At 46.8% G+C, this 19623-nt stretch overlaps 1 protein-coding gene across 1 annotated transcript; it reads right to left on the reverse strand.

Annotated features, from left to right (window-relative positions):
• Positions 1–4652: 4652 nt before the first annotated feature.
• Positions 4653–19510, reverse strand: LOC136640331 (uncharacterized). Its single transcript, XM_066615378.1, has 8 exons — positions 19367–19510; positions 17301–18089; positions 15450–15576; positions 12286–12368; positions 11334–11460; positions 10452–10586; positions 8100–8429; positions 4653–6342 (listed from the first exon to the last, which is right to left on the reverse strand). The coding sequence occupies exons 2-8, from the start codon at positions 17961–17963 to the stop codon at positions 4844–4846; spliced, it is 2964 nt and encodes a 987-aa protein (XP_066471475.1). The 5' UTR covers positions 17964–18089; positions 19367–19510; the 3' UTR covers positions 4653–4843.
• Positions 19511–19623: the final 113 nt, after the last annotated feature.

Below are 19623 nucleotides of genomic sequence, written 5' to 3' on the forward strand. Positions count from 1 at the left end.
CTTTTTGTCTTCACAACAACCCTGTTAGGTAGGTACGAGATATATCATGAGGCTTAAAGCAAGCTGTTTGTTTCTTTTAAAAGTAAATGGAATATCGTATGGTCTTTTGAGAAACAGTTCACATTCCCATGAGCCTCCTTTTATACCAGTGGGCCAAGCTCTGCAACCCAATGCGAGATGCAGACCAAGCCAAGCCAAGCCAAGCCCATCCAGGGCCTGTCTGTCTCCCAGCAACAACTTCTTTGTTCTGGCAGGCCTGGGACTTGGAGGGGCTGCTTGGGAGAATGTTCTCTCATTTTGCCTTGGGCAATTTTGGGGTGGTGCAAACTGGGCTAGATGAGGGTGGGCCTATTAAGAAAGGCTTGTAGGAAATGTACTTAAGAAGACTATCATATCACTTAAAGTGATAAGTACGTTACATACATAAAGTGATACATAAGTACATGAAGTGGTAAGTACATTCTTAAAATATACTTAAGGCTATCATATCACTTAAAATCCACTGGCTGGTGTGGGCATCTTTTCCACTGGCTAGTGTCTCCTTGGCATTCTGCTAGATTGTAAGCCCTTTGGGGACAGGGAACTATGGAAGCCACTTCTTGAATGACATTTTCTACATCTGTGTGCTCTGAGGAGACAAAAAAAGAAGAAGTGCCCAGGCCTATGGAGGCTTATCACACTGGTTCCTATAGAGCAGAGTTTATCAACGTTTGTCCTCCGCTGTTCCACTTCACATGGTCCACCTATTTGAAGTACCACTGGAGTACCACCATCATCGACAGTTACTTCTGGGGTGGGAGGCCAGATGCAACATGACAAACATTAGTAAGAGGCTCAGGGTGGACAGGAGGGCATTTTCAAGCATGGAAAACCATGCTTTGGAGCTCTGCCCGCCAAGCCGAACCCCCTGCTGCTGTTTTTTTGGGTCACATACTTTTCTGTCCTGTCATAATTTCCTGTTTTCAGGTCATACACTTTACAGGACCAGGAAATAACCCAAACCAGCACCCATCACAGCAGCAATAGACCTGGTCTCACTGCTGGGCAGCAGGGGTCCTGCGAGTATTGCCAGACACCACCTCAAGTACCACCAGTGGTACCCATACCACTGGTTGAGAAACACTGCTATAAGGCAGTGGCACAGCCACAGAAGGGGTGTCACAGTAAGAACTGCAAGCATTGCAACACACCATGTAAACAGCCCCTCACCCTCAGAGCTCTTCCAGGCAGTGATGGCAACGTGGTTGGATGGCGACTATGCTGGTCGAAGTTGTTGCAGACATGCCGTTAAGCACATTTGCAACACCTCAGGAGTAAGCAGCATCAGCGGGATGGCCTGCACCGCCTGGGCAGTGCTGCCTCTGGACCTGCAGCCACCAGCGTGAGCAGGTAAGGCACCAAGCGGTGCAGGGGCAGGAAGAAGGGGTGTTTCTACAGGGGCAGAACGAGGGGGCAGATTAGCCCTGTCAAAATTTTTCCTGTACAAGGATAGGCAAAACAAACTGTCCAATATCATCTTCTCATTTCTTTATTGTATTAAAACTAAAGGGCAGTACAAAATCTTATAAACTCCAGGAACAAAGACAGAAGATCAGCAAAGGTGACAGAGCAATAAGTAGTAGATAACATGTCCCATCCTGCAAATGGGAGGGAGGTAGCGTGTGAAGCTGAAAAAACCATCTCTGCATGGAAGGGGGGGGGACAAACCAGAGGCTGAGAGTCACTTATGACAACTTATGAGTAGTCTTGAGGTGCTGTTGTCGCTGTAAAAAAGATCTATGGTGTTTTCAAATAATCCTTGAAACAAGCAAGCATGGAACTTCAGTCTTCCCCCCCCCCTCCATTCCCATGAACATAAGAAGGGTCTTTATTGGGGTGAGGACCAAGGCCCATTTAGTCCAGCTTCCTTTATCTCATAGTGGCCCACCAGCTACCTCCAAGTGGCCCAGAAGCAAGAGGTGAAGGCATGCCATTGCTTCCTGGAACTAATATTCAGAGGATTGTTGCCTGACTGTGGAGAATACCCCATGACTGCTAAATACAGTCTGTTTCCAGGGTCAGAGGTAGTTTATCACAAAGGTTGTGCCATTCATTCTCTCTCCCCCTCCATTGCTTCGCTCCAATTCATTCCATCAGGCCCTGTCAGCTCCATTTGAGTGGCTGCTCAGGAATGCTCTTGGCCACCAAACTGGACTCCCTGGTTGCGGATACCCACCCGGGTGGCAGGTTAGAAGGGAGAAACTATGGACAGTTTCCATTGCCCAAACACATAAAAGCTCTAACAGGGTTGGGGGAAGGCATCAAGGTTAGAAAGCAGCAACCAAAACAGGAGAGCCCCACTTCTAAAAAAGCATTTCTTTAGAAAAAAAAAGACAACTAAGGGGTGTGGGCCAGTCACGACTGAAGTTTATAGAATGGCAACCACTACTGAGAAAATGGATAGCGTGTTTCTTAATTATAATGCAATCCTATATACATTTTCCTGAGAGTAAGCCCCCCCCGCAACACAACCGGACTTAATTTGAGCAGATGTGCATAGGATTGCACCGCAAAATCCTAAACTGGGCTAGGGCACCTTCCTTACAAAGAAAGGTTACAATGTTTGGGATTCTCCAGTCTAAAAACAAGGAGCCTAAAGGGGACAATATAGAGACACATAAAATTATGCATGGGATGGACAGAGTGAACATTGGGGGAAGTTCTTTTCCCTCTTGCACAACACCAGAACCAGGGGACATCCACTAAAATTGACTAGTACGAGAGTTAAGAGCAGACAAAAGCAATGTTTCTTTAGACAGTTTGTAATTAATCTTTGGAACTCCTTGCCACAGGATGTGGTGATGGCACCTGAAGGCCTATAGGCCTTGAAAAGGAGATTCAACAGACTTACGAGGAAGAGTTCACCGTAACTTACAAGTCATGATGACAATAAGCAACCTGAAAGTTTCAGAGGTAGCCTATCTCTAAATGCCAAGTGCAAGGGAGTGGGAACAGAATGTAGGTATCTTGTTGCCTTCTGTGCTCCCAGAGGTATCTGGTGGACCACTGTAAGCTGGACTAGATGGGCCCTTGGCCTAATCCAGCAAGGCTCTTCTTATGTTATCTAATGAAACTGGCTGACAGTAGATTCAAGATAGACAATATAAAATCCTGCTTCATGGAACTCATAACAAACAACTGGAAATTGCTGCTGTTAAATGGAGAGATGGTCAATGGCTTAAAAAAAAAAAGAGTGAACAGATGCATGGAGGGTAGGCCTATCAGCAGTGCTTAGCCATGACAACCAAACAGAACCTCCATGTACCGAAGCAGCCTACCACAGAATGCCAGACACCGGACAGTGGCCTCAACCAGACTTTCTTATGCTTGTATGTTTACAGTGCCTGATTCGAGACAAAGCATTACCCCTCCTCCATGTCAGAGCTTCTGTTGTTTGATAATATCTGATGACATTCTTGTACCACTATGTGCTCAATGTACCGATTTCCCTGCTCTGTGGGATCTCTAATACAAGAAGAAATTTGCTACAGAACAACTTTGGCCAGTTTAGATGTTAGCACTAAACCCTGGTTTAATGAGTGTAAGGGAGTGACAAGCTTGGGTACGCCCTCTCCCTTCATCTCATGATAGAAAAATGAAGTGTTCTGCTTCCACATTAAGAACAAGTCACAGTTCTGTGTTATCCATGACTTGCCACACTGTGGTTCGTTGACTATCCATAGCTAGAACAAGCCAGGATACCAAACCACATTTTTATTCCAATTTTTTTTATCTTGGCTTATTTTAATTACACCATGGATAATCGCCTATGAGCCAATCTCGTAGATAAGTGAATGGCATGTTCTGAGCAAAAACAAAAATCAAAAATTTGCTATGCCCCATGTGGGGTGTAAAATGTAGGGATTTATGAAACTCTTTGAATTACCGTATTTTTCGCTCTATAAGACGCACCTGACCATAAGACGCACCTAGTTTTTAGAGGAGGAAAACAGGGGAAAAAAATATTCTGAACCAAATAGTGTAATAAAATATGTCTCTCCGCTGCTCTGTTTCCATGCTCCTTAGCATATTTTACTACCTCTAGTTTAAAAGGAATTTTATATGCTAGCCTTTTCTGCTTTATCATCCTTGCACTGGTAGAATGAGGTACTGTAGTATTTTTCTGCAAGTGCATTGTCACTAAGCACTGAACATTTGCATTTCAATTTGCATTTGCATGACCACTGTATTTGCATTACCATTGAGCACAGGCAGGACCCTGGTCAGGGGCAGAAGCACCTGCCAAGGAGGTTCTGCTGCCCTGAGAACGCCTGCAGCTTTGCAGTATTCGCTCCATAAGACGCACACACTTTCCCCCCCACTTTTTGGGGGGGGAAAAAGTGCATCTTATGGAGCGAAAAATACGGTAGATCATTTGGGGCCCAATCCTATTCAACTTTTCAGCACTGATGCAACTGTGCCAACATGCACTATATCCTGTGGTGATGGGGGCAGTCATGAAGACCTCCTCAACGTATGGGAACTTTTTTCCCTTACCTCAGGGCTGCATTAACCCTGGAAAGTTAGATAGCAGTGGGGTAAGTCTGATTTTATCCGTGGCCAGATTCTGGAAAAGCAAACCGTCATTCAGGCACATCAAATAACTTACCAGTAATTGCTACCTAAAACTAGTCAAATTTATTGAAGAGTCCTATAAACGTGAAACCCAAAAGGTACATTTTCATTCACCAACTTAATTTTCATCTTTAATATAGAACTTCAAGAGGTGTTTAAGCCATTTCCGCCCAACGCAGATCAAATATGTACACCTGGGGGAGCTGGGCAGAAACGGGTCAAAGCGGCTCTAAGTGTCTTCTTGAAACCCTTCGAAGTCTGACTCTTTGTCGTCAGAATTCCCAAATAAGTGGTGGAACTGTTCTTCAGTTACGTCATCGGCATAAACATCGTCTTCGCTATCACCAGCAATCGAATCGTCATCCGATGCCGACTCACCTTTGTCCTCACAGAGGGCGTTGGATTCTGTACCATCCGTGGCATCGGTAATGCCGCATTTCAGGAACGATGATTTCACCAGTTCGGGTGGAACGGAATCCCAAGCGTCCTTCACCCATTTCGCAATCAAACAGATGTCTGGCTTCGTTAGGTTCCCTCCTTTCGTCAACTTTTCTTGACCAGAACCTGCCCAGTGTTGCCACATAGTGTACATTTGGTCCTTGAAAGGCTTTTTGAGACAGACATCCAAGGGTTGGAGTACTGATGTCAGGCCACCTGGAATGACTGCTAACGTCGTCGCCATTTTCTTTGCTTCGGCCTTCACCTTCTCTGTTATATGTGGGTGGAACTTATCCCACACCAGTAGTGACGGGCGCTGACTCAGCCCCGTGCCTGGCCGCCTATCCCACACACTGTGCAGCCAAAATATAGTACCCTCTTTATCCATCCAACCTTTAGGATGAGCACGTACAGTTACACCTGCTGGAATTTTTAAGTTCTTTGGAATCGATTTCCTTTTGAAGATTATCACCGGGCACAGCTTAGTGCCATCTGCCAGACAGGACAAGACGACTGTAAAATGGGTTTTTTCTGGGCCAGCCGTTTTCACAGGTACGGTTTTCTCACCACCACTTGCGGCGGTTTGATTACCAGGCATATCAAAAGCCATGGATGCTTCGTCCATATTGCCAATGTTAGCTATATCTATGTCATTCTTTTGTCTCTCCGTTATAATAAACGTGCGGAAGGAAGTCACCTTTTCATCCAGTTCTTTAGGCAGATTCTGTGACATCAGTGCTCGCTTTCGAAGGCACAGTCCGTATCGGTTCATGAACCGTGTGCACCAGCCACCCGACGCGGTAAACTGGGCGATCCCTTTGGTTGCAGAATGTTTTTCTTCTTTGGCCAACTGAAGCGCCTTCATCCGAATCTTTCCGCGTGTCACGGTGTAGCCCTTCTGCCTGCTTTCCAGCACCCAGTCGTTCAGATCCTTTTCCATGGCATCAAAATGCGCAGGACTGGAACGCAGGGCTTTCTTGAACTCGGGCATTTCTTGCAGTTCAGCTTCTTTTTTCCTCCAGTCTCTAATGAGTTTCTCACTGACACCAAATTCTCTCGCAGCTCTAAGATTATTGGTTTCCTTTGCTCGTGCGACAACTTTCAGTTTGAGCGACGCTGTGTAAGAAGCTCTCGTTTTCTTTTCAGAACTCGCGGTCAAAGGAGTGGGACGGGATGGAAGTGGGAACCAGGTTAAGCAGGACTGTCTCTTGCTGGTTGCAAATGAAGGCTGAAGAGGTACAGTTGTTCTAGGCGAGAAGTAGTCATTGAGGGAGAGTTGGGGGAAGGTTACTGTAAGTACGAAACAAATGGTGTAAAAATCATAAGCATGTCCTTGTCCATTGACTTGTGGATAAGCCAGGTTTTCAGGATAAATTTTAGGACTTAAAATTTCTCAAACTTATATACACAGAAGGTAGAGCCCAATCCTGGGCTCGACGCACCAGCTTACTGCCGGCGTGCACTGTTGCAAATGTGCCATAAGGCACGTTTGCGAGGTTTACTGCCGGGCAAGCACCCGTGGACTGTGGTAGGGTAAGTGGGGACAGGGGGGGGAGCAGGGAGGGAGGGAGGTGGGTGGGTCCAACGGAGCAATGCTCCACCAGATTCAACGTGTTCGTGCGGAGCTCGGCACCCTACACAAACTCTCTTCCTTCGCTGCCGACCTTTCGCCCCATTGCGGGGCTACTTCCCTTACCCGGGAGAAGGGGACAGCAGTGTCCCCGAGGTGCCGCCTGTGGCTGCCGTGAACACACTGGATGAGGTGGCAGCCGTTTTTCGGTTTTTGTGCCATGGGAGTGCAGGATTGGGCTGTCAGAAACCAGTTCCCCCAGTTTATACATAACACAGAACTGTTGTTTGTTTTGAAGCACAAAGTAGAAGCATTCACTCCCCTCCCCTCCTCTCACAGCCAAAGGGAAGACCAGGCCTTCCCATTAAACACAGAGGTCTCACGGCAGGCTGGCCTGGATCATACGCTAAAGACCGAATAGAAAGGGCAATGTCCCAATACACTTTTCTGTTCTGCATACCGATGGGGGGGGGGAATCAGACCCACCTCTAATCACATGGTATGAATGCCATGTCGTACAGTGGGCCCTCAGTATCTGCAGGGGATTTGTTCCAGGAACCAATCTGCAGATAATTAAATCTGCAGGGGGCACCACCACACTGCAATGACTTACATGGGGGCTGTGTCCGGCTCTCTGGAGGTAGTACATGGCCTCCTGGCCTTCTCAGAAGTCCTCCTGAATGCAGCTGGTGAATTCTGGTTCACATCAGTGACTACAGAGCACGCCTGGATAGTGTTCTGAGGTACAGGGAGGTGTTCTGAGATACAGCCTCCTGGAAACTCAGAATACCTCCGGATGTGACCAGAAGTCACTGTCGCAAACCATGACTTCTGGTTGCACCTGGGAGGCCTTCTGAGGCCCTCCAGCCATGGCATCTATGGATGCCAAGCGCGAGAATAAGGGGAGCCAACTGTGGATGAGGGGCCAACTGAAACCACATGAATGGGACGGCATGAGTTGCCCCCCAGAGTGTATGCAGAGCAGAATAGTGAACCAGGTAGGGGTGAATGGGATGTGCACATCTCTGCATTTATTGTGTAGTGGTATGCAATGGGCAGCCCAGTGGGCATTGTGGACAGCCACTATTATCTGAACTGGCCCAGTATAAACTCTGCCTGCGTTTCACATGGCGTCTCCGATGACCAAACAGCACATCTTTGCGATTAAAGTTTTTTCCACACTCAAGGCATTCATAAGGTCTCTCCCCAGTATGCAGTCTCTGATGTCTCTGCATAGTTAACTTCCGACTGAAGACTCTCCCACAGTGGGAACATTTATGTGGTCTTTTTCCAAGATGAATTTGCTGATGGACCAATAATTTGGGTCTAGAAATTAAGAGTTTCCCGCACTCAGGGCACTCCCAAGTCTTTTCTCCTGTTTTGCTACTCTGATGCTTACTTAAATCATTCATCTGCTGAACGTTTTCCATGCCTAATTTCTCTCTTTTATTTATTCTCTGGTTTTGCCCCCACTCACCGCTTTCACTTGGATCATCTTCAGTGCTGCTCATACCGAAGCCTGCTTTGTAGTGGTAAGGCCTCCCATATCTGGAGGCCAAGGGAAATTTTGGTCCTGTATGCACAGTCATTTCGCTTTGGGCATACGTGGGAATTTCTGAAAATGTGTGAAATTCCTTCTCTTCTGCCACTGATGTCATCTTCTGCTGCCCTTTGGACCTACATGTTTGCTCTTGAGTTTCAGCGGACTCATTCCTCCGAGTTACATCTGACACTGTCCTGGGTGTTTCCTGCATGTCACCTCCGTATTGACAACTGTCCATCACGACTTCAGTTTCCTTCCCATCACCTGCAGAGATAAGAGAGAGAATTTCTGTTCAGAAGGTAGTGATTTCCGTTCAAGACCACTGCACGTCCTCGTGGCTTTCTCGCCTCCTATGATGGTCTTGACATCCATCTCTTTACTGGCGTATTCTGTACCATTGCAATAAGTAAACAAACCAGCGTAATTCATATTCAGTGCTAAGAAATGGCATTGCAGGTGCAACCAGTACCAACTTCGAAAATGTGCCTTTTTCCCCATTTGCACAATGTATGGCCTTTCTGCTAGTCATGGGACTGGCATGTAACAGGGAGCGTCTGGTTCCAGGCATGACTGGACAAATAAAGCAGCTGTGGATTTTGTAATTCTCCAGTCATGCCTGGAACGAGACTTTGTTACAAAACGCAGAGACAACTCTCTGCACAACACTAGCAGGAGGCTTGTAGATCAGATCAGTGACTGATGTGAACCAGGATTCTATTGCTGACGGTGGCTGGTCCGATGCTCCCAGGAAGCCACCAATCTTTTCATAAGAACATAAGAAAAGCCCCGCTGGATTAGGCCCAAGGCCCATCTAGCCCAGTTTCCTGTATCTCACAGTGGCCCAACAGATGACTCACAACCCAATCCTGAGCTCCTGTGGCATGAAGCTTTGGCGGCACTGAAAATGGCTGCCGCCGCATCCTGCACGCCTCAGACTACCACTTTCGTCCCCTTCTCCCAAAGGGAAGTAGCCCCACAAAGGGGCTACTCAATTCACTGCCGACCACAAGGTTGGCGGTGAGGTAAAAACGTTTGTGTAGGGCGCCGAGCCCTGCACAAACTCTCTGGATCTGGTGGAGACCCACCTCCCTCCCTCCCTCGACATGCTCCTCCACGCCCTCTCTCCGCCTTCCCGTCATGCCTCCTCTCCGCCCTCCGCCTGCCTCCCCCCTCCCTGGAATTCCTCCTCCCAGCCTCCCCCCCCTGCTTTCCTCACAGTGGCTCGGCAGTCCATTCAACCGCCAAGTACCAGAAGCCGGGCAGCCGCCTGGTGCTAGCCCAGGGCCAGGTTAGCATGGGCACTGGCGCGGCGTTAGGCCTCACAAACATGTCTTACGGCCTGTTTGTGACAGCGTGCGCCGGCGATAAGCCGGCACATCGAGCTCAGATTGGGCTCTCAGGGAACACACAAGACCACAATATCCTTGCATCTGCTGCCACTCCCCTGCATGCAGCATTCTATTAACCCTCACACCCCCCAACGAAGACACATAAGAATCTGAGCAGAACAAAGCAGCCAGGAGCCACTCCGCATCACCCAGGAACAGGGCCAGGATTCGGCATTACTGCCAGATCCTGGCCCCGCCTCCTGCTCCCTACCGACAGGACCACCCACTGCCCGCCCTACCACCACCCCAAAACACCTCCTCCCTGGCCTCCCCATGCCCCCCCATATTCCTGCGCTGGCCGAGCTTGGCCAGCGCAGACCTACCTCATTTCGGCACAGCAGAGGCTGGATGTAGCCTCCGTGGGCCAGTGCAGTGTTTGTCCCTGTGCCAGCCCAGCTTACTCCCACGAGGTGTAAAGTACTTTACGGCACATTTGCGACCCTCCCAGGCCAGTGCAAGAGACTTGCGCCGGCTCAGGGCACAGTTAGGATTGTGCCTAAATGTCATTCCTACGTGCCTTCTCTTTTGCTGGAAGTTACCTCCCGAAAGGACACATTCAAAATTATTCAAAACATTTCCTGTCTGTTGCATACCCCAGCAGTGTCTTTTCTAGTGGCTGTCTGCTGGTGTTCTTTTGCATCATTTTAGATTGTGAGCCTTCTTGGGACAGAGAGCCATTCGCTATTGGATTTTTCATTAAAAAGCGGTATATAAATACTGGTCATAACAAACAACAACAACAAATCCTGAACTACAGTGGCCACCTTAGGACATATACAAACTGCTCTCCCCTCCTTGTGCCCATTTCCCTATAGGCAGCTCTCAGACCTTCGGCGAGCTGTGGATTCATTCTGTCCCTTCAGTGGGTCTTTCCCCTGTGGCTCCCCACTGAACTCACTTGTTTCCTTGTCCATCTCAATGTTGGGTAGCATATTTTCTTGGCCTGCCTGCAGTTCTGTCTTGGGTGTTTCTGCTGCTTCATTTCCTCCACAATGAAAATTGTCCACCTGGAGCGGGGTTCCTGGCCCATCACCTACAGAAACAGAGGAATATTATTCCTGCTCTGATCACCTTTTTTCTAGACCACAGAAACCTCTTTTCCTTTCTCAGTTATTCCCTTCTCCGTTCATTCAGTTGTCCTTGCAATTTTTCCATCTTTATGATCATGTCAACCTTCCACTCTGAGGCTACATTACAAAAATTAAGCAGCACCTAGCACAAGGGTCTCCAAACCTGGAGATATTCAAGCGGAGGCTCAACAAGCACCTGTTGGAGATGCTCCAAGAGAATTTCCTGCCAAAGGCAGGGGGTTAGACTAGATGAGCTATAAGGCCCCTTCCAACTCTATGATTAAACTATGGCCACAACACAAGATTTTATCCGGCCCACTACAACTTGGGGTTTTTTTGGTCAGAAAACTTGCTAACATTTGACATTTTTACTAATTATATATATATATAAATATATCATTTCTCAATTTAAGCACGGCCCTTGTTTCTATATAATTGTCACATTTCTCTTTTGTTCTGAATCCTATCATGAGGATTACAAAAAAGACCCAAGTAAAACTTATTCATTCATTTAAATGTCATTCATTCATTTATAAAACTTTTTTTTTATCACAAAAATGTGTAGAATATGAAGTGTGGCCCTCGTACTGAAATGTTTGGAGACCCCTGACCCAGCACATCAGATGCTGCTATTACTACAAAGGGTTACATATTACATTGGCCAGATACGCCAATATTTACTGGATTTACTCAGCAGAAGATACTCTTACCCATGAAATCTCCATCCCCACGATCCTCATGCAGGATCTTCCAAAACAGGGTCTGTTGGCCTGGCTGTGTTGGAGTCCGCTCAACAATACGCAAGGTCTCACCGTTCTCCCCAAGGTTCATCGGTTCCTAGAAACAGGAAAACATCCTACCCTGTGAGTTAAATATGGTTATGAAAAGACATGCACAGCCCTTTCCAGACTAAAACCATGTGCAGCAATGTCGCTCCGCCAACACAGCTTCTGCTGAATCCCATGGTAGATTTCCGGCTGCTATAGGCCTCCTCAGGGTAAGATGACATTTGTCTCCTTGCCCCGGGTAAGCCTCAGCAACTGCTATGGGATAATTCAGACCTGCACCAGCTAAATCTGCTGTGCTCCATGCAGGTGGATCAGGCCTCAGAAGGGACATTAGAACATATGCTGTTACCCTGGTCCATGCCATTGGCTTGTACCACAGAATCCAACCCAGGGGTATCCAAAGTTTTTGGTAGGAGGGCCGAATCGTCTCTCTGGCACTATGTCGGGGGCTGGGGGGGGGAAAGAATTAATTTACATTTAAAATTTGAACAAATTTACATAAGTTTACATAAATGAATATATTAAAGATGAACTTATATGAATGAATGAAGGACTTGCAATAGCTCAAGGGCTATAAAAGGCCTTGCACAAAGCAAGGCTGGCCTTTCCTTTGCTGCTGCTACTGCATCATAGATGTGAAACAACAAGCAGTGAGGGAGCCCTCATCCCACAGCTCACACAAGAGGTCAAACAATCACCCTCATGCTGAGAGCAGTTGCGTCGGGCCAGTGTATGCTCCAACAAATGAGGGCCAGAGGCTCACTGGAGACTGGGGGCTCCCTGAGGGCCACATTGAGAGGCCTTGAGGGCCGTAAGTGGCCCCAAGGCCGGGGTTTTGGGCACCCCTGATCCAACCTATTGGGTCACTGCATACCTCAATCAGCCCAGCCTTGGCCGTTTCCTGTCCTTCTGGAGGAAGTGATGAATTGGGGTGACTTGGGCATTGGATTTTACTGCCTGTGAAAGATGGAAAAAGATTTTAAAAGGAATCAGTCGGTCTTCATCCTCAGATGCAAAGGAGGACAAGTCACCTGCCTCTTTTGTAGTCTCAAATTGTAATGCAAGCAGAAGAGCACAGCCGGTGGAGGAAGAGGGACAGACTATTTGTTATTGGTCAGTTGCCCTAAAAACAGAGCCACAGAACTGGGAAGACTTTTCAGCCACCGCAGATAAGTTGAACCCACAGATAAGCCGAGGGCAGGTTTTGAGCCAACAATCATGGAATTTTCTATGACCTTCGGATAAGTCGAGGGTTAAACTTAGGGGTGTGTCTGACTACAGATTTTACCCGAGGTCAGTTCCTGAAAAATAACCTACCACTAATTGTTACCTAAGAACTGTAGTCTCTAATTTATTAAAAACATCATAAAAGATCATAAGATACATTTTTATTCTTTTTTAAATTCTGGTCTTCACCACATTTTTGTAAACACTATCAGAGTAAGTGCACTGTAAACTACATACCAGTAAAACAGTGGTTCCCAACCTGGTATTCATGTACTCCCAGGGACACTCAACAGGATCTTTAGGGGTACTTGAAAAAGAATGGAATAATGGTAGAAAAAGGCAGGTCCTGCTCCAAAATGCTTTGCAGGGCCAGCAAGGCAGGAAGGAAGGTAGCTAGTTGACTGTGAAAGCCCCACCAATAGCCAGTTTTTGGTCATCAATTCATGTATGAACCAGTGACTGAAAACAGCACAGTAAAAAAGCTGAAACATAATATGGAAAGTGATCAATCAACCAGAATTTCTCGGCACACTTCTGGTGCAAAACAGTGCAAAGTTGCAAAAACAGCAACAGTCTTCTGTTCCTCAAACAGATAAAAAGAGAAAACACTGTAATGAATACATGAAGTCTGGGTTTTCATATGGGGGAGATGAGGGCTTGTATTAATTACAAACATTTTGCTAATAGGAAGGGTACAATTTCTGGAAATAGGCTGCCAAGAGATATGCCAGTGAAAAAGGTTGAACCATGAATCAAATCCACCTTTAAGGTATCTGGTGTGTTAAGCCAAAAGCTCTATATACAACCCATAACACATAACTGAGAGTGTGCAATTCAATTTACAGCAGAGAGATGAGATATTTGCAACCCTTTTCACTCAGAAGTAGACCCACTGCTTTCCATGGGTGTTATTCTTAAGTAATGGTGCACTGAATTGTAGCCTGGGAAGGAGGGTCCCATCCTGGTGTTTCAAAAAACAAACCTGCTTTGCAAGTATTTGCAAAGCAGAACCAGGCTGCAGCAGAAGGAAGGAGAATAAAAGGTTAATTTTGGCTGGAATTTCCCAGTTACCCTAGAAACTATCTCTGCCCTGCCTGCCTGCTGCTTGAGAAACTTGGCGCCTGTCTGTCTGCCCCTTGAGAAACTTTTCAGAGTTGAAAGGCTCTGCCCTCTGATTGACCTGGAGATAAGGTGAAGCGACAATTTGAGCTTGATTACTTGGCAAAAATTTCATGTACTATATGGTATTTTCAACTGCTGTGCTCCAAACTCCTTTGAACCTTTTGCAACACACCAATGTACCACAGAAGACTGGTTGAAAGCACTGCCCCAGCCTATAACCCTGAAGAGCCTCTAATCCTGCTACCAGTCTATAGCAGGGGTCTCCAAACCCCGGCCCAGGGGCCAGATGCGGCCCGTGGCAAGACTCTTGCCAGCCCGTGGCCAACTTCTTGTCCCCTGAAAGCCTCTGGCCCACTCAACTGAACATGACCAGAACTGTGCTCTGGTTGTGCCTGGAGGATGTTGTGAGGGCCAGAGAGGTTGAATGAATGAGCCCATTCATTCATTTATTCACTCATCTAAGTTCCATCTCAAATTTATTTATTTAAATTATTTTTCCCAGTCCTCCACACCACGCCAGATATTAGATGCGGCCCTCTGGCCAAAAAGTTTGGAGACCCCTGGTCTATAGCAACAATACTGACCTACAAAGACGTGATTTTAGCCTGATTCTGTATAAGGCACCTTCTTGTAATAAGATAAGAAAAGGACCCTTCAGTCTTGTTTTGCAATACAGTCCCTTATTCCTAGCTAGTCACTTTCCGTTCAAGATTTTCCCACCAAATAGCAGACCCCGTCCCTTCCCCCACTGCTCTGCTAAGACCTTTTCAATATGTCCTTTTCAAACAGGACCCAAGATGCTGCTTTGATCAGGCTTTAGTGGGCCTGATGTAGGGACCATTGTAGGGATTTGCAACCAGTGAAATTGATCCCGAGGGAGTCTGAAAGACCCTGAGGCCAGGGGTGCAAAGCACTAAGTTTTGCAGGGAGCCTCACCGCAGCACGCAAGTGGCCCCTTCCCTTCTGAGCCATTCTGGGCAGAGGGAGCAAAATGGAGGCAAAATGGAGGCAAAGGCGAAGGGGAGGGACACTTGCACACTGCAGTGAGGCACCCTGCAATACTTAGTGCTTTGCACCTCCTCTAGCCAAGCAACTGTTACCCTACACATGCCCAATCTTGTCTGATCTCGGAAGCTAAGCAGGGTCAGGCCTGGTTAGTACTTGGATGGGAGACCACCTGGGAATACCGGGTGCTATAGGCTTATACCAGAGTCTTTCGAGACTGAAGGTTGCCAACCAACTAGCTATGCCACTGCTTAAGGCTACTCTTTGCAAAGTGCAGTGGCTCAGCTTTCTCTTGCAGCCAGCTTTACAGCAACATATTTAAATTTCATTTAGGATAACCAGATGCAAAAAGAGGTCAGAGCTGTGCAGAGGAAGGTATTTTTGACTGGTGCAGCTTTTCTCTCACCCTCCACATGACAAGCTGCATGGCTTCAGGAAGAATAATTCTTAAACATATTCCTCCTTTTTATTGGCGGTTGGTGACCGGTGACAAAAAGAGGGCATAGTTGTGTAGAAGAGAGAATTTTAGCTGATGCAACTTTTTTTACGCTCTGCATGACAAGTTCCACCTGCTAGATTCTTTTTTTTCTTCCACCAGCCTTTTAAGGTATAGAAATCCTGGCCTTCCTTTACTGGGAAAACAAACATAAAAGATGCAAAGTACTGAGCTCAGCGTAGCCTTACCTGCCACGCTGGTCTTGACATCTCCATTCTGCCTGGTTTCCTTGTAGATCTCTCCCTGACTGGTGTCCAAGGGCTCTGCCTTCACTTCTATGGACTCCATGCACCCCCCCTGCAACAGCCCCTGAAACTGTGAGGACAGGTCCACTCAGAACAGATGTGGAAGACTAGTACCAGGAGCAAGAGACCCCAAAATTTGGAGCACACAGAATTCCAAGAGGAATTTTTCCTCCATCACGGCCAGTGCAATTCAGTGTTTGCTTGGAAGAGGTGTCATGACAAGAAGTGACATCATCAAGCAGGAAATTTTTTAACAATCCTAGCCTGCAATCCTACCCACACTTTCCCAGGAGTAACTCCCATTGACTGTCATTGTTAAAAGAATATACACAGTAGTTTGTTCAAAGTACAGATCTGTAACATTTCCCCAAATGCAGTCACATACCACAAGTAGCACAAGTCTAATACATTAAAAATATTGAAATGAATGGGGATCCACCTGAAATTGGCTTGCGACCCACCTAGTAGGTCCTGATCCACAATTTGAGAAACACTGCTGTATTATATTAAAGAACAGTACTGTAGATACCCATCTATAAGTCAATCTCACAGATAAACTGAGGGTAGTTTTTGAGCAAAAAAGAATGGAATTTGCTGTGACTGTCAGATAAATCGGGGGAGGGAGGGATTAAACTTAGGCGAGTGCCTAACTATAATTTTGCCTGATTTTACCCAAGGCCCAATCTTGAAAATAATTGGTAGTAAATAATACTTCCAGCAATTGTTTTCGAGGAACTGTACCGTCTGTAATTTTTTAAAAACATAGTAAAAGATCATAAGATACATTTTTATTCATTAAGATTTTAAATTCACAACATTTTTGTAAACACTATCAGAGTAAGTGCACTGTAAACACCATACCAGTAGAATCATTAATCAAATCCTTCTTTAAGGGGTCTGGTGTGTTAAGCCAGAGGCTCTACATGCAACATATAACACATAACAGGGAGTGTGCAATTCAGTTCACAGCGGAGAGACAAGCAACAGGGAATAAGAGTGAGCAATCACAGCTACACATCATTGCAACCTGATTTACTCAAAAGAAGTAGACCCATTGCTTTCCATGAGTGTTATTCTTAAATAATGGTGCACTAAATTGTAGCTTAGTACTTCGTTTCAGGTAGAAACAAGGATGACATCCTGGCATTTTAAAAACCAGACCTCTGCCAAACATTTGCAAAATGGAACCAGGGTACAGAAGGGTCTGGTGTGATTTAAATGGAAGCTGTAAATGGAAGCCTGAGTGCTGGCTGTCTTTTTTCTCAGGACCAGTGAAAGGTTAACTTTGGCTGCAGCTTGAAGCTTCGCTGCCATGGAGACTAATTGCCTGTAATTCTATCTGCACTGTCTGCTTGATCTCCTCTCCTCTGCACTTCTCCTGCCTGTTCTTGAACAGCCCTGAACCCTGAGTGACCCGTAGATAAGGGGAGATAATTTACAGTTGGTTATTGGCAGAAATTTCTCCCTATGGTAGTAGGGAGTTTATTGGAAAACATCATCATCATCATCATCATCATCATCACCACACAACCACGTATGTGTCCTTGGTTAGAGACTCACTGGTGTGTGTGCCAACCTTCAATCAGACTCATACCTGGAACAGCATTAAGGAATTTTTAAGAGGAAAAAGGGCAGGTTATTCATTTTTATTACTGCAGTTCTTCCCATGTCCATCTTTCATTCGGCCCAAGATGCTCTCTCCAAGATGGAATGTCCTTCAGTAGCTACTATTAAGCTAGTCTGGAGTATCTCAGTCTTGTTAACCATTATGAAAACTGGGTACAAAAAACTCACCTTTGATTTCTCGGTGTCAGCTTCTTGTCGGCCCACCAAGAAGTTCTCCAGCAGGGCCACAGCCTGGACACCACTGTCTGGCCCTCCTGCCCGGATCCAGCCCTGGACGTCCACTGGCAGGCTGGCCAGGAACTGCTCCAGGACCAGCAGCTCCAGGATCTGCTCCTTCGTGTGCCTCTCTGGTTTCAGCCACTGGCAGCAAAGCTCCTGCAGTTGGCTGTACATCCTTCGCGGGTCTCCCAGCTCCTGACAGCAGAACTGCCGGAAGTGCTGGCGCTGCCTCTCCCTCCTCAGGCCATCCCCTCTCAGGATGGTAGCCTTCACTTTCCCATAGTCCTCCTTGTCTCTGGCGGCCAGGAGGCTAAAGGCCTGCTGGGCTTCTCCACTCAGGGCAGGCAGGAGCCGAGCCACCCACTCTCCTCTGGGCCACCGACAGGCTGCAGCCACTTGCTCAAAGGAGGCCAGGAAGGCCTTGGCATCATCCCAGGGTGCAGCCTCTGGTAGCTGTGGATTCCCCCATGCCAAGTGGGGAGCCTGCAGGGTCTTGAGGAACTCCTGCCATTGGGCTTCCCAGTGCTGCTGCATCTCTGTACCTTCCTCCTCCTTGTTCTCTGGAATTGCTCTCCATCCTGGTTGCTCCATCACACATTCAGGCTGCATCATGCTGGTCTCTTTACCTAGCTGAGGACTCACACGTTTTTGCTCTGTCCTGCCTTCCACTCCTAGTTCAGTCCCTCAAACTGAAAACCAGCCAAGGTCTCGATTCTCTCTTGATTTGTTCTCAAGCTCCTGTTCTTGCAAGAAACACAGAGATAGAAAGATTCAACTTCTCCCTTCTGGGCTGGTTAAAAAAATTCAAATTGGATGGCTCTGGGTCTGTGATTTACATAGCAACAAAAGGGTTGATGAGTTTACTTGGTGACAAAAGAGCAGCAATTGCCTGGAGGGATTCCTGAACTGAAAGGGGAATGCCTTCCTCAGCCCAAGAAACACAGGCACAATGGACTATTTCAGGGGTCTCTAAACTTTTTTCAGCTGAAGGGCCACATCTGGCACAGTGTGGAGGACTGGGGGGAAAAATTAAATATAAAATTTAAATAAATATATTAGAGATGGAAGTTGAATGAATGAATGAATGAATGAATGAGCGAGCTCAAATGTCCAGAATTTCTCCAAGCCCAAGATATAAAGCACGCACTTCAATGGATCCCCATAAGCACAACTCTGGTTGTGTTTGGTCAGCTAGGCCAGAGGTTCTCCATGGACCACATCTGGCCCCTGGGCCTGGGTTTGGAGACCACTGGACTATTTTAAAATATAAGAGCAACAGTTAAGGACACCAGAAAAGATTTATTATGGCATAAATTGTCAAGGACCACAGACTAGTTCATTGGATGCTCCAATAGTCCACAAAAACTGATGACATAATAAGTTTGTGAAGAACCCTGTATATTTGGACTTGCAATCTGGGCTCGCAATTTGAATTTGGGTTTGCAGTTTGGGGGAATAAATATTCAAAGAGGCATCCCCTGAACTGTATTCTGTGGAATGGATTAAGGCAGGCTGAAGATCAACTGATGCCTCTTAGCTAGAAACAAAACTCAGCCACAACCTCTCAGCTCCGGTGTCCTTACCTGCTCCTCCTGCTGCCACAGTTGGAAATCCTTGCCCAAAGTCACAGCTGCTCAGGGGCCGCTCTCTGGGCCCCTTTCCTCGACCTAGCAGTGTACCTCCTAAAGGACGGCCAGGAACAGTTCCAGGATTGCCAGTTTCAGGATCTACTCCTTGCTGCAGATCTCTGGCTTCAGTCACCAATGGCACAGCTCCCATCGACTTTGGAAGGTGCCTTAGAGCCCTCCCACTTTTCTAGCAGCTGCCTCTGCACATCAGCCCTGAAGGCCTCCCCACCCAGACTCTCTCCTTCCCTTCTCCACAGCCTCCTATGTCTTGAGCTGTGGTTTCAGGTCTAACAACTTTGATGCACGGAGGCATTTAAATTTGCATTGTTTCGGCTGCTGCTTTTAGAGTTTCATTAGAGTGTCTGTTTTTATCTGCTCCCGTCTTACCTTATCTTTGTGGTTTATTCTTTTTTTCCTGGTTTGGAGGACACTTTTTCATGGTGTTTTCAAAGAGGCTATCTGTTTAGTTCCTTTCATCCACTTGCCCTCTTCTGCTGTCACCTGGCTCACTCCTGCAGCAGACCAGAGCTGGCAGAACTGGCAAGATGCTGTTTAAAAAAAAACAAAACCAATTACCAATTTTTGCCAAGTAATCAAGCTCCTGTTATCACTTCGCCTTATCTCAGGGTCAATCAGAGGGCAGA

Source organism: Tiliqua scincoides, chromosome 2 (genome assembly GCF_035046505.1).
Source record: "Tiliqua scincoides isolate rTilSci1 chromosome 2, rTilSci1.hap2, whole genome shotgun sequence".
NCBI classification, from domain to species: domain Eukaryota; kingdom Metazoa; phylum Chordata; class Lepidosauria; order Squamata; family Scincidae; genus Tiliqua; species Tiliqua scincoides.

What these genes read in the sequence shown, in the direction of transcription:
- LOC136640331 (XM_066615378.1), bottom strand. Translation starts at nt 17,963, where the DNA reads ATGATGCAGCCTGAATGTGTGATGGAGCAACCAGGATGGAGAGCAATT. An exon ending in TGAGATGGACAAGGAAACAA is followed by an intron (nt 8,430 to 10,451) that starts GTGAGTTCAGTG and finishes TTATCTCTGCAG; the next exon opens with GTGATGGGAAGGAAACTGAA. An exon ending in AGATGATCCAAGTGAAAGCG is followed by an intron (nt 6,343 to 8,099) that starts GTGAGTGGGGGC and finishes TCGTACTTACAG; the next exon opens with TAACCTTCCCCCAACTCTCC.